At 46.2% G+C, this 15,176-nt stretch overlaps 1 protein-coding gene across 3 annotated transcripts in view; it reads left to right on the top strand.

Moving 5' to 3' along the window:
- Positions 1 to 2,681: 2,681 nt before the first annotated feature.
- MTOR (mechanistic target of rapamycin kinase) overlaps positions 2,682 to 15,176 on the top strand; it is a 254,519-nt gene continuing 242,024 nt past the window's right edge. For all 3 annotated transcript variants that reach the window (XM_082274319.1, XM_082274318.1, XM_082274317.1), the window contains exons 1-2: positions 2,682 to 2,798; positions 12,783 to 12,957. In XM_082274319.1, the coding sequence (XP_082130445.1) occupies positions 12,844 to 12,957 (114 nt within the window). In that variant the 5' untranslated portion in view covers positions 2,682 to 2,798; positions 12,783 to 12,843. The remainder of the gene's footprint in view (positions 2,799 to 12,782; positions 12,958 to 15,176) is intronic.

Below are 15,176 nucleotides of genomic sequence, written 5' to 3'. Positions count from 1 at the left end.
TGGTACACGCCCCTTCCACACGGGGGAGCTCTCGGAAAAAGAAGTACAGTACATGCCCCTTCCACACGGGGGAGCTCTCAGTTATAGAAGTACAGTACAAACCCTTTCCACACGGGGGAGCTCTCAGGTATAGAAGTACAGTACACACCCCTTCCACACGGGGGAGCTCTCAGTTATAGAAGTACAGTACACACCCCTTCCACAGGGGGGAGCTCTCAGTTATAGAAGTACAGTACACACCCCTTCCACACGGGGGAGCTCTCAGTTATAGAAGTACAGTACACACCCCTTCCACACGGGGGAGCTCTGAGTTATAGAAGTACAGTACACACCCCTTCCACATGGGGGAGCTCTCAGTTATAGAAGTACAGTACACACCCCTTCCACACGGGGGAGCTCTGAGTTATAGAAGTACAGTACACACCCCTTCCACATGGGGGAGCTCTCAGTTATAGAAGTACAGTACACACCCCTTCCACATGGGGGAGCTCTCAGTTATAGAAGTACAGTGGTGATCGAAAATTTGGGCACCCCAGGTAAAAATTTGTAATAATGTGCATAAAGAAGCCAAGGAAAGATGGAAAAATCTCCAAAAGGCATCAAATTACAGATTAGACATTCTTATAATGTCAACAAAAGTTAGATTCTATTTCCATCACTGACACTTTCAAAATTACAGAAAACAAAAATAATGGCGTCTGCAAAAGTTTGGGCACCCTGCAGAATTTATAGCATGCACTGCCCCCTTTGCAAGGCTGAGACCTGCCAGTGTCATGGATTGTTCTCAATCATCGTCTGGGAAGACCAGGTGATGTCAATCTCAAAGGTTTTAAATGCCCAGACTCATCTGTCCTTGCCCCAACAATCAGCACCATTGGATCTTCTAAGCAGTTGTCTAGAAAACTGAAACTGAAAATAGTTGACGCTCACAAAGCTGGAGAAGGCTATAAGAAGATAGCAAAGCGTTTTCAGGTGTCAATATCCTCTGTTCGGAATGTAATTAAGAAATGGCAGTCATCAAGAACAGTGGAAGTTAAAGCAAGATCTGGAAGACCAAGAAAAATATCAGCCAGAACAGCTCGCAGGATTGTGAGAAAAACAATTCCAAACCCAGGATTGACTGCACGATCCCTCCAGAAAGATCTGGCAGACACTGGAGTTGTGGTACACTATTCCACTATAAAGAGATACTTGTACAAATATGGTCTTCATGGAAGAATCATCAGAAGAAAACCTCTTCTACGTTCTCACCACAAAAATCAGCGTTTGAACTTTGCAAATGAACATATAGGCAAGCCTGATGCATTTTGGAAACAAGTTCTGTGGATAAATGAGGTTAAAATTGAACTTTTTGGCCGGAATGAGCAAAGGTAAGTTTGGAGAAGAAGGGGCACAGAATTTAATGAAAAGAACCTCTGTCCAACTGTGAAGCATGGGGGTGGATCAATCATGCTTTGGGGTTGTATTGCAGCCAGTGGCACAGGGAACATCTCACGAGTAGAAGGAAAGATGGATTCAATAACTTTCAGCAAATTTTGGATGGTAACTTGATGCCATCTGTGAAAAAGCTGAAGTTAAAGAGAGGATGGCTTCTACAAATGGATAATGATCCTAAACACACCTCGAAATCCACGGGGGGATTACATCAAGAGGCGTAAACTGAAGGTTTTTCCATGGCCTTCACAATCTCCTGACCTCAACATAAATCTATGGATAGACCTTAAAGAGCAGTGCGTGACAGACAGCCCAGAAATCTCACAGAACTGGAAGACTTTTGTAAGGAAGAATGGACAAAGATACCTCAAACACGAATTGAAAGACTCTTGGCTGGCTACAAAAAGCGTTTACAAGCTGTGATACTTGCCAAAGTGGGCAGTACAAGATATTAACTCTGCAGGGTGCCCAAACTTTTGCAGACGCCATTTTTTTTGTTTTTCTGTTATTTTGAAAGTGTAAATGATGGAAATAAAATCTAACTTTTGTTGACATATTATAAGAATGTCTAATCTGTAATTTGATGCCTTTTGGAGATTTTTCCATCTTTCCTTGGCTTCTTTATGTACATTAATACAAATTTTTACCTGGGGTGCCCAAACTTTCGGTCCCCACTGTACAGTACACGCCCCTTCCACATGGGGGAGCTCTCAGTTATTTGTCTTCCTATCAGGAGACACCCAGCGCCAACATCAGCCTAAGAGAGTCTGAGGTGAACTCCTATTGGTTGCAGATGGTGTAGCCCCTCCCCCGTGTGGTGTAGAGGCTGTCCATGTTATAGTAGGAGTTGTAGTTCCTCCTCATGTGTCCGGTGCTCGGTCAGTGGTGAGGAGTACACCGAGCCCAGCACTCACCTCTCCCCCTCATCTACCTCTCTACGTGTCCTCTGGAGGCCGCCATCTTTACTGTGCTACTCTGTAATCCTTCCGCCGACACACAGATCCCTCCGCCGTGTATCCTTCCGCGTACTATATCGTATCCTTCACTCATCACTCAGACCACGCCCAGACCCACCCCCAAAACTGAGAGAACACACCCCCTAAGACACGCCCTCTGAGTGAGGCGCCGTGCGCTGGCTAGGAAATTACAGGTGGGCGGAGTGCGAGGAGGTGGGCGGAGTGTGAGGGGAGGGTCTGGTTGACCTGTAGGAACTCTTTCCCCCCCGGAACCCCCCAGTCTATCATTGTTTTCCGGCCGGAACATTTTTATATTTCCGGAAGTGCAGTCTGTGGAGCGGCGGGCGGTGTTGGGCCCGGTCGCTGGGCGGAATGGCGGTGAGGTGACCGGAGGAGGCAGGAGGAAAGGTGAGGAGCCCACCGGGGGGAGGAGCCTCACCGACACCCCCACTCTACTATATACACCCTGATATCCCATCCCCCCCTCAGTGTATACAGTGACCACCCCTCCCCCCCACCGAGCATACACCCTGATATCCCATCCCCCCTCAGTGTATACAGTGTCCTCCCCTCCCCCCCCCCCCCTGAGCATACACCCTGATATCCCATTCCCCCCCCCCCTCCCTCAGTGTATACAGTGACCACCCCTCCCCCCTTAGTGTATTCAGTGACCACCCCTCCCCCCCACCGAGCATACACCCCTCCCTCAGTGTATACAGTGACCACCCCTCCCCCCCTACCGAGCATACACCCTGATATCCCCTCCCCCCTCAGTGTATACAGTGACAACCCCCCCCCCCCCCCACCAAGCATACTTACTGATATCCTACCCCCCTCCTTCAGTGTATACATTGACCACCCCTCCCCCCCCCCCACGAACATGCACCCTGATATCCCATCCCCCCCTCCCTCAGTGTATACAGTGACCACCCCTTCCCCCAAGCATACACCCTGATATCCCATCCCCCCCCCTCAGTGTATATAGTGACCACCCCCCCCCCCGAGCATGCACCCTGATATCCCATCCCCCCTCAGTGTATACAGTGACCCCTCCTCCCCTCCCAAGCATACACCCTGATACTACACCACCCAACTCACTGGTAGTGTAAAGAGGTCCACACTGTACAGCCCCCCCCCCCCCCTCCCCTCTAAGTTTATAAAGTTTACTGGCCCATACCTAAAAAGTGTAAACCGTGGACTTACCTATAGAGTACAGATACCCCCCCCCCCCCCAATGTAGTAGAACTGGCCCATACAGTACAGCCCCCCCTCAACGTGTAATCGTTGGTCCTTCCCATACAGGACAGTCCCCCAAAATGTAAACATTGGACCGACCCATCGCACAATACAGGCCCCTACCCCAATCCTACTGTAAAATCTCCACTGGTCTTTCCCGTAAAGCAGTAAAGCTCCCCCAAAGTGTAAACAAACTAACCCATACAATAGAAGCCCCCAATCTGAGTGTTCAAATTGGACTAATCCATCATGTACAGCCCCCCCCCCCCTTCTCCCCAGTGTAAACACTGGAGTGGCCTACATGGTACAGCCCCCCCTCAGTGTAAACTTTGGACTGGCCCTTCCAATACAACCCCCCCCCAGCTCCTCAGTGTAAACAATGGACTGGCCCATACAGGACAGTCCCTCCACCCCCAAGTGTAAACATTGGACTGGCCTATACAGTACAGCCCCCTACCTCCCTCCCCAAAGTGTAAATAGTGGACTGACCCATACAGTATAGCTTACCGCTACCCCCCAAAAGGTAATAATTGACTGATGCATACAGTACAGCCCCCCCCCCACAAGTGTAAACATTGGACTGGCCCATACAGTACAGCCCCCCCCCCCCCCACAAGTGTAAACATTGGACTGGCCTATACAGTACAGCCCCCTACCTCCCTCCCCAAAGTGTAAATAGTGGACTGACCCATAGAGTATAGCTTACCGCTACCCCCCAAAAGGTAATAATTGACTGATGCATACAGTACAGCCCCCCCCCCCCACAAGTGTAAACATTGGACTGACCCATAGAGTATAGCTTACCGCTACCCCCCAAAAGGTAATAATTGACTGATGCATACAGTACAGCCCCCCCCCCCCCCACAAGTGTAAACATTGGACTGACCCATACAGTACAGCCACCTACCCCCTGCAAAGACCAGCCTATACAGTACAGCCCCCTCGCCAAAGTATAAACAGTGGACTGACCAATATAGTATAGCTTCCTATGTGCCCCCCAAATGTAAACCTTGGAACCTTGGCTGATGCACACAGTACAGCCCCCCTGCCCCCCCTTTGAAGTGTAAACATTGGACTGGCCAAATACAGTACAGCACCCCTCCAATGTAAACAGTGGTCTGACCCATACAGTATAGGTCTACATCCCCCCAATGTAAACATTGGCAGATGCATACAGTACAGCCCCCTTCCCTCACCCAAGTGTAAACATTGGACTTGACCATACTGTACAGCCCCTCCCCCGAAAGTGTAAACCTTGGTCTGGCCCACATAATACAGCCCCCTGCTGCCCTGCAAAGTGTAAAAATTCGACTGGCCTAATACAGTACAGCCCCTCCACTCTTAATCAGTGTAAGCATTGCATTGGCCCATTGTAGTACAGCTCCCTCCCCCAAATGTAAACATTGGCTGATGCATACAGTACAACCCCCTTCCCTCCCCAAGTGTAAACATTGTACTGGCCCAATGCAGTACGCCACGCCCCCCCGCAAGTGCAAACCTTTGCATGGTCCATACAATACTGCTTCCCCCCAAAACTGTAAACATTCAACTGGTCCAAAGAGTTCAGCCTCCCCTGTAAACATTGGACTAGCCCATACAGTGTAAACATTGGACTGGCCTATACATCCCATCCCCTCCCCCAGTGTAAACATAGGACTGGTCCATTCAGTATACCCCCCATGTGAAGTGTAAATATTGGACTGGTCCACACAGTACAGCCCCCCCCCCCCAGTGTAAACATTGGACTGGCCCAATAGATTACAGCCCCCTCAGTGTAAACAGAATGGTATAAACAGTACAGCCCCCCCTTCCCCCCCAAGTGTAAACATTAACGGGACAAATTCCTGGCATGGATATTATATATATATATATATATATTAAACAAAAACTGTGCAAAACCTCTAACCATAAGAATCACAAAAAAAATTGAAAAGTGATGCAAATAATATCCCCGTCATGTAACCACATACAGTATAAAACAAGCGATGATATAATAAAGATGAAAGTTCGCTCCCAAAAGAATATTTCAAGGCTCAACTAGGGGGGGGCGATGAAAAATCCTTTGTGAAATGAAATGCCACGGTTCCACGTTTTTTATCCCCAAACCACCTCAGACTCGGATTTATGAATTTCTTTACCGGATAACCAGGATCTCCAGATTATAAAAGATCACTAGCGCCGGCAATACCAAATGTGCATCGCCGCACCAGGGAACCTCCATGCCCACCAGATCCTCTGCTGGCTGTCTGGAAAGCACAACTCTCTACAGTAAGATTCATAGGAAAATACAAAGGACGGTAGAAACACCAATTTATTTCATGCAAATATACTCACAAAGTAACAAAAGCTCAAAAACATCACATCGCAGTACACCAGCAGGTGTGAAGACGTTTCTTAGCAGACATGGGAGTAAGTCACACATGTGCAAGTCACAAGCAAGTCTCAAGTCTTAGCCTTCAAGTCTCAAGCAAGTCCCAAGTTACTGTGGCGAAAAGCAAGCAAGTCAATTTGAGTCCCTGCTAGAAGTCAAGCAAGTCATTTATTTTGGTCAAGTCACAAATACTGATCTACCCCAATTTTCACCTTTTAAATCAGTTAACATTCAGTGGTCAGGAAAGGTTTTGTTTTATTTTCTTTTCAATAGTTTTTATTAAATTTTCAAAACATCAAACACAAGATACAGTACAGGTAGACGTAATGGCTGTATAGCAATGAACAGATACAGTAAATACACTAGAGTATACCATGCAAAACCGTTGTGGATAAGGATTTAGAGCCCCCAGTACCTAACAACTGGGCCCCCCCGGAGACTGGGCCCCAGCCCAATCCCCCCGGCGTCGAGCTGAAGGGTCGGGCCGCCCGGACCACCCCCCAAGGGGATCAATACTGTGGTCCCGCGCCCTCCCCTCCCTCCCCCGCAGGAGCCGAGACCCAGCCCCCAGCGTATACCCAGTCCCCCCTGGAGCTGACAAGAGGTGCATCTGCGAAGAACCGTAACTCTAGCATGCTTTATTACATTACGTTTGCAATAAGCACGCAACTAGACATGGGGACCATCAACCGGACGGTCTAAACAACAGCCTCAAATATAAACATATGTCATCATTAACCACTTAAGCCCCGGAAGATTTTACCCCCATTCCGACCAGGGGGTATTTTGCGATTCGGCACTGCGTGACTTTAACGGACAATTGCGCGGTCGTGCGACGCTGTACCTAAACGAATTTGACGTCCTTTTTTTCCCACAAACAGAGCTTTCTTTTGGTGGTATTTGATCACCTGTGCGATTTTTGGATCAAGCGCTATTAACAAAAAAAGAGCGACAATTTTGCAAAAATAGCAATATTTTTCACATTTTTTTATATGAAATTCCCCCCCAAAAAAAATGTAAAAATCAAAATTTTTTAAAATTTTCGGCCAATTTGTTTTATGCTACCTATGTTTGGTAAAAAAAATCGCAAAAAGCGTATTTTGATTGGTTTGCGCAAAAGTTATCGCGTTTACTAACAAAGGGAAAGATTTTTGTCATTTTTGTTGTTTTTTTTTTTTAACGCGTAATGGCGGCGATCTGCGATTTTTTTTTTTGCGGTACTGCGACATTGCGGCGGACAGATCGGACCCCTGACTGACATTTTTGACACTTTTGGGGTTACCAGTGACATTTCTACAGTAATCAGTGCTATACATATGCACTGTTACTGTAAAAATACACTGGTAGTGAAGGGGTTAACTTTATTTGGGAGGGAGGGGCTGTGTGTGTCCCTAGGGGCGTGATTCTAACTGTGATTGGCTGTGGCTTCAGCTGTATGCAGAGTGATCAACGGATCTACATAGTAGATCCGAGTGATCAGTGTCTTTACAGCGAGGAGAATGACAGGTCGCTTGTTTACACAAGCTGCCTGACATTCTCCCTCTCCCCCGCCGATCGCCGAGTGGCCGGCGGACATCGGGTCCGCTGGTCACACGCGCGGGGGGGTCCGTGACCACGCGGGAGCGGGAGCGCGCGCTCGCTCCCTAGACCCTCACAAGCAAGCAATGTAGCCCTACGTTAGTTTGCCTGTGAGGGGCTGACCGCCGACGTAGATAGTCGTGCGGCGGTCGGCAAGTGGTTAATAATATGATCAAGTAAGGATCAAGCCCGAACGAGAGGAAAACCCCTCGGCTCGGGTACTTTAGCAACCAAGGATTCCATTCGCGATCAAACAGCAGGCTTCTATCGTTGGAGTTGGCAAAGAACTGTTCGTAGGAGTGGTTTTGTTTTATTTTCAACATTAACAAAACCGCTTAGTGCTTTTTTTTTCTTGGCATATTAAAGAAACACTTTGAATGCCCAAACAGCTCCAAATCCTTCGTCCGGTCATCAACACCACAGTCACTAAAAAGGTGTTAAGTGTTTCCATTGTTAAACAGCCAGTGTCCTAATAATCAGAACACACAGAGGTGTTTTAAGTCAGTGGTCCTCAACTCCGGTCCTCAGGGCCCACTAACAGGCCAGATTTTAAGTATTACCTTGGGGAGATGCAGACTAGAGTACTGCAATCACTGAGCAGCAAATTATATCACCTGTGATGTATTTCAGTTATCTTGCAAACCTGGCCTTTTAGTGGGCCCTGTAGGCCAGGGTTGAGGACCACTGTTTAAGTGACTGTGGTGTCAGAAACATACAGTCGGGTCCATAAATAGTTGGACATCGACACAATTCTAGTCTTTTTGGCTCTATACACCACCACAATTGATTTGAAATTAAACAAACAAGATGTGCTTTAATTGCAAACTTTCAGCTTTAATTTGAGGGTATTTACATCCAAATCAGGTGAACGGTGTAGGAATTACAACAGTTTGTATATGTGCCTCCCACTTTTTAAGGGACCAAAAGTAATGGGACAATTGGCTGCTCAGCTGTTCCATGGACAGGTGTGTGTTATTCCCTCATTATCCCATTTACAAGGAGCAGATAAAAGGTCAAGAGTTCATTTCAAGTGTGCTATTTTCATTTGGAATCTGTTGCTGTCAACTCTCAATATGAGATCCAAATAGCTGTCACTATCAGTGAAGCAAGCCATCATTAGGCTGAAAAAAAACAAAACAAACCCATCAGAGAAATAGCAAAAACATTAGGTGTGGCCAAATCAACTGTTTGGAACATCCTTAAAAAGAAAGAACGCAGCGGTGAGCTCAGCAACACCAAAAGACCCAGAAAACCACGGAAAACAACTGTGGTGGATGACTGAAGAATTCTTTCCCCGGTGAAGAAAACACCCTTCACAACAGTTGGCCAGATCAAGAACACTCTCCAGGAGGTAGGTGTATGTGTGTCAAAGTCAACAATCAAGAGAAGACTTCACCAGAGTGAATACAGAGATTTCACCACAAGATGTAAACCATTGGTGAGCCTCAAAAACAGGAAGGCCAGATTAGAGTTTGCCAAACAACATCTAAAAAAACCTTCACAGTTCTGGAACAACATCCTAAGGACAGATGAGACCAAGATCAACTTGTACCAGAGTGATGGGAAGAGAAGAGTATGGAGAAGGAAAGAAACTGCTCATGATCCAAAGCATAGCACCTCATCAGTGAAGCATGGTGGTGGTAGTGTCATGGCATGGGCATGTATGGCTGCCAATGGAACTGCTTCTCTTGTATTTATTGATGATGTGACTGCTGACAAAAGCAGCAGGATGAATTCTCAAGTGTTTCGGACAATATTATCTGCTCATATTCAGCCAAATGCTTCAGAACTCATTGGACGGCGCTTTACAGTGCAGATGGACAATGACCTGAAGCATACTGCGAAAGCAACCAAAGAGTTTTTTTAAGAGAAAGAAGGGGAATGTTATGCAATGGCCAAGTCAATCACCTGACCTGAATCCGATTGAGCATGCATTTCACTTGCTGAAGACAAAACTGAAGGGAAAATGCCCCAAGAACAAGCAGGAACTGAAGACAGTTGCAGTAGAGGCCTGGCAGAGCATCACCAGGGATGAAACCCAGCGTCTGGTGATGTCTATGCGTTCCAGACTTCAGGCTGTAATTGACTGCAAAGGATTTGCAACCAAGTATTAAAAACCTATCGAGGTTGAGCAGCCCTCCCCACCCCCCCACACACACCTGTACTCAATCAGTGTCCACCATCAAGTGGATATAGGAGGAGTCCCCTGTAGTGCATTTGCACATCCTTCCCAGCAAGGAGTGTTATCTCCAAGGGTTAGAAAGGCTGGATTCATCTCTTTTTTATGGATAGTGTAGGACCCACTGATAATGGGGTACTTTGACGCAGTAGTGGGCTTGAGCACGATATGGCCATATGGTGGGACCAAATCCCCATTTTTATTTATGGATTGTCTCCATATTTGGTAGTTATTTCTTTTGCATTTGCGCGCTATTCTTTTTTAATATACAAGTATTAAAAAGTGAAAGTTTGATTTATGATTGTTAATCTGTCCCCTTACTTTTGGTCCCTTAAAAAGTGTGAGGCACATATACAAACTGTTGTAATTCCTACACCGTTCACCTGATTTGGATGTAAATACCCTCAAATTAAAGCTGAAAGTCTGCAGTTAAAGCACATCTTCTTTCATTTCAAATCCATTGTGGTGGTGTATAGAGCCAAAAAGATTAGAATTGTCAATGTCCCAATATTTATGGACCTGACTAACAGGCACATTCATTTTGCTTTAACACATTTGTAGAAAATGCAAATATTTAACTTAAAGAGGAAGTAAACCCTCCTCTGACACTTTTACCTATAGGTAAGTCTATGATAAGGCTTACCTATAGGTACTGTAAATATCTCCTAAACATGTACTGTTTAGGAGATATTTACCTTACATGCAGCCAGTGACGTCACTGGCGCATGCGCTCTGAAGGAACGGCCGCTCGTGTCGTTCCTTCAGAGACCCGTGCCCATTGGCTCCCGCGCGTGCGCGGGAGTGACGTCGCCGCGGCTCCGGCCAATTGGATGGCCAGATGCCGCGATCCCCGAAGACGGGCGACTGGACATGTCTCCCGTCATAGAGGTAAGCGGGCGGCACGGCGGGGGCTCGTTCTAAGGTAAGTATTTCATAATGAGCTAGTATGCGATGCATACTAGCTCATTATGTGTTTCTCTTACAGGTTGCAAAAAGAAGAGAATTTTTTTTTTCAGGTTTATAACCTCTTTAAAGTAAGGTCATTTCGAGTCATATGTCTCAAGTCAAAGTCAAGTCTCAAGTCATGAATACCAAGTCAAAGTCAAGTCGAGTCTTTTTTTCTAATTTTAGTCAAGCAAGTCTCAAGTCATGTGACTCAAGTCCCCCACCTCTGGTTCATAGGCCTCTAGCACTTACGTGTTTCGTCTATGTACGGAGTGTAGATTAAAAAGAATACTATCAGACTGCAACATAAAAAAATTGGGGAAAAAAGTGAAGGGGGGTCTGAATACTTTATGAATGTACTGTATACATTGTCACTTGGATTGATGGTTGTGCAGTTGATGATCAGCTGATGATTGTTAACCCTTTTACAACAGCTTTATGCATATATGTGGTAGCAGGGTGGGTGGGCCTTAACACCCAGCCGCTGCATATATGCGTCGCTGTCTTGTTCTTGGGTGAGTTCGATCGGCGCCCCTACAACTGTGACCAAGCTGTCACCGGTAGCACATCAAGTGTGGACTATAAGGGAGTCAGTAGGACGGGTTACTGATGATGTCAGCCAGGGTGGATATGATTTAAATCAACTAGATTTAACTCAATTTTTAAAGAGCAACTGTCATCTCTGTCCCGCATCGGCTCCTCCTCGGACCCGCTGTTGACTCTCACCGGCAGTACCATTCACTTTATTGGGACGGCTGGTGATTCGGCAGCAACCCAACAAGGGGAGGGATGTGGCGGCAGCAGGTGAGTGGATGCCCGCTAATGGGCGCTGCCATGATGGAGGTGAAATGACAGGTGCTCTTTAAATGTAAGGACTCATTCTTGCTGGTAGTTTGTGTGAATGCATCAATGCAGTGCGTGTTATCTCAGCTTGCAGAGCTTGGATTTATTGAATGAGTTTACCAATAATGTAAATATTGCAAAATATACAGCCTCCTGCTACATAACTAAGCTCCATTTCATGCTGAATAAACTCAATTATTAATGTATCTTAAAGCTGAGTTCCGCCTCCACCCCCTCCAAAAAGTCAACAGCTACTCATACTGTACACCTACTGTAGCTGCTGACTTTGAATATTAGGACACTTACCTGTCCTGGAGTCCAGCAATGTCGGCACCGCAGCCAATGTTTTCATCGGCTGTCGGGTGCTGCCACCGCCATTGCCGGTAAGGGATCCCTGCAGTGAAGCCTTGTGGCTTCACGGGCGGGTCCCTACTGCGCATGCGCGATGTGCGCTGCTGATTCCTATTGGCTCGGTGGTGGAGGAGGTGGACAAACTTCCGAGGGACGGCGCCGTATCCCGGAAGTTTGGGAAGGGTACCTGTCAAAAACAGGAACCCCCTCCCCCCTGAAAGGTGCCAAATGTGGCACCGGAGGTGGGGAGGAAACAAAAGAGCGGAAGTTCCACTTTTGGGTGGAACTCCGCTTTAAATAGAAAACTCTCTTTAGATAGATTTTTTACTCCAAAAGTATTTTATTAAAATAAATGTAATAAAAAAAATCTGATTTAAATAAACAAAAAAAATTTTTATTTTATTTTTTACAAATCCATCGATTTTTTTTTTTTTTTTTTTTTTTTTTTTTTTTTTTTTATCCACCCTGCACTGTGCAGCCAATCACAGAGCCGCATTATTGGGAGCGCTCCCCATTGTCCCCGGTCATCACAGCCCATTTAAAGTATATTCTTATTATTTATGCCATCTGACCGATCCCACAAGTGAGTGTTATGTCTGCATAAATACATAATAATACAGAGATTTACCGTTTTTAAGCGATTAGTGCTTTTTTTATTTAAATTATTGATTATAAATCGTATAATAAAGTTGGTGTTTTTCTGTTTATTAGCCGTGGGTAGTTTCCACAAATGATATTGGTGTACTTATCAATACGGTGGGTAGAACCACTGATTATACTGTAGGTATTGTTTGATGCGATTTATTTTTAAGTTTTTCTGATGGATTTCGTAAAGCGCTGCTAAATCCTATATAATAATAATGATAATTTCATCTCTTGCCGTCTGCAGGGACCCATGAGGTCACCACTGTGAACTCCGCCGGCCCCGTTGACCTGGAATTTCAGCCACGATGTCTGGAATCATGTTGCAGCAGTTTGCCAATGGCTTAAGAAGCCGAAGTGAAGAGACTCGAACCAAGGCAGCCAAGGAACTTCAGCACTACGTCACCACCGAGCTGCGAGAAGTGAGTGGCTGGGGGGGGGGGGGGGGCGTGTCACTGGTTTCCTCACTTTTCCTGCTTTTCAAATAATCCGACCCTGGGACAGTAATGTGGAAAACATGTGAGCTGCTAGCACATCGTATTCCGTCCCATAGACGCAAGCGGCACATAATGACTATTTAGACAGTCTGTCTGCTCAGTGTAAACCAGTGTTTCTCAACTCCGGTCCTCAGGGCACACTAACAGGCCAGATTTTAGGTATTACCTTGGGGAGATGTAGAGTAGAATACTGCAATCACTGAGCAGCAAATTATATCACCTGTGATGTATTTCAGTTTTCTTGCAAACCTGGCCTGTTAGTGTGCCCTGAGGACCGGAGTTGAGAAACACTGGTGTAAACTATGCGTGTCATTTTATGTCTTATTGGAAAAGCAGTGAAGGGTGGGGACCCAGGTAAGCCAATCAGGAACCAGCTGGCCATACAAGATTGCCAATTTTGGTTGGTTACTGAGGCCTCCTAAAAGGTGTTGCTGTTTGCTCTTTCTATAGCGGGGGTCTTCAAACAAGGGCCTCCAGTTGTTCCTGAACCACAAATCCCATCATGCCTAGTCATGTCTGTGAATGTCAGAATTTTACAGTGCCTCATGGGATGTGTAGTTCCTCAACAGCTGGAGGGCCGTAGTTTGGGGATCCCTGTTCTATAGTATAGTGCAGGGATCTTCAAACTTTGGCCCTCCAGTTGTTCAGGAACTACAATTCCCATCATGCCTAGTCATGTCTGTGAATGTCAGAATTTTACAATGCCTCATGGGATGTGTAGTTCCACAACAGCTGGAGGGCCGTAGTTTGGGGATCCCTGTTCTATAGTATAGTGTATCCATTCAGACAGATAAAGTGCTTCTAAAGGATGAAGTTTTTGTTTTTATTTTTACACCTTAATGCATTGTCTGTATTAAAGTAATTGTTAAGTCTCATGTTTTTTTTTTTTTTTTCAATAAATACAACAAACATGTTATACTAACCTCCTCTGTGCAGTTGGTTTTGCACAGAGCAGCCCAGATCCTCCTGGCCCTTCCCTCCCTTTGAGTGCCCCTACAGCAAGCAGCTTGCTCTGGGGGCACCCTGAGCCGAGGCACAGCTCTGTGTATCCATTCAGACACAGAACTGCAGTTCGGCCCCGCCCATTCTCTCTCCTGATTGGCGAGCTGACTTTTGACAGCGGCGGGAGGCAATAGCACCGCTGCTGTGTCTTAGCTAATTAGGAGGGGAGTCCCGGACAGCTGAGACAGTTGTGGACATTGCTGGATCGAGATGGGACTCAGGTAAATATTAAGGGGGCTGCTGCACACAGAAGGTTTTTTTATCCTAATGCAAAGTATGTATTGATAAAAAAATCTTCTGATTTAACAACCCCTTTAAGGTAAAAAACCTTAGTACAGCCCACATCCCCCCCCCCCCCCAACGCCCTCTTCTACTTACCCGAGATTGATCTCCATCCAGCTGTGTGCACAAGAATAGCGGCTCTCACCCTCCTCATAGGCTCAGTTACAGCAGCGGGAGACATTGGCTCCTGCAGCTGTCAATCACCGCCAGTGTGTCTATAGTGGTGGGCACTCAGTGGGGGGGGGGGGGGGGGGAACCAGCAGGGGACCCGAGAAGAAGACGATTGGGACTGCTCTGCAAAACCAAAAGAAACAAAAAAAGTGTTTACAATCCCTTTAACTTTTCGAGTCCTCAACTTTTAACTGGTTTGCGGCCACTGACCTATTGCATACATGGAAGCAGTCGGACCTGGGACTGGCATGACAGGTTCTACAGTAACGGCGATGAAGACTAGCAAACGTTTGTTCACTGATCTTCCCCCTACCAAGTAGGAACCCTGAAGTGACCTAAAGCAAATCACTTCCAGTGGGGGGAGCGCCGGTGGCGGACCCGAGAAGAGGAGGATCGGGCCTGCTCTGTGTAAAATGATTGCATGGAGCAGGTAAATGCAACAGGTTTTAAAAAGAAAAAAACACAAGCCTTTAATATTTACTTTAACTCTAAACCCATGACCTGTAGGGCTTTTAAAGCATTTAGAAGCTTTGCCTCTAAGGCATTTAGGGTACTGAAGTTTGTTGCTGTTTCATGGGGACAATAACATGCTGAATGGAGATATATATATATATATATATATATCAAACCTTTGTGCTAATATTAAAACATTGGAATCACCAATCATTTTATTCTCCAGGGTCTCTGCT

Source organism: Pelophylax lessonae (assembly GCF_965119305.1).
Source record: "Pelophylax lessonae genome assembly, chromosome: 12".
NCBI lineage: Eukaryota > Metazoa > Chordata > Amphibia > Anura > Ranidae > Pelophylax > Pelophylax lessonae.
Note: the sequence above shows the minus strand (reverse complement) of the source record. Positions and strands in the feature narration are given on the sequence as shown.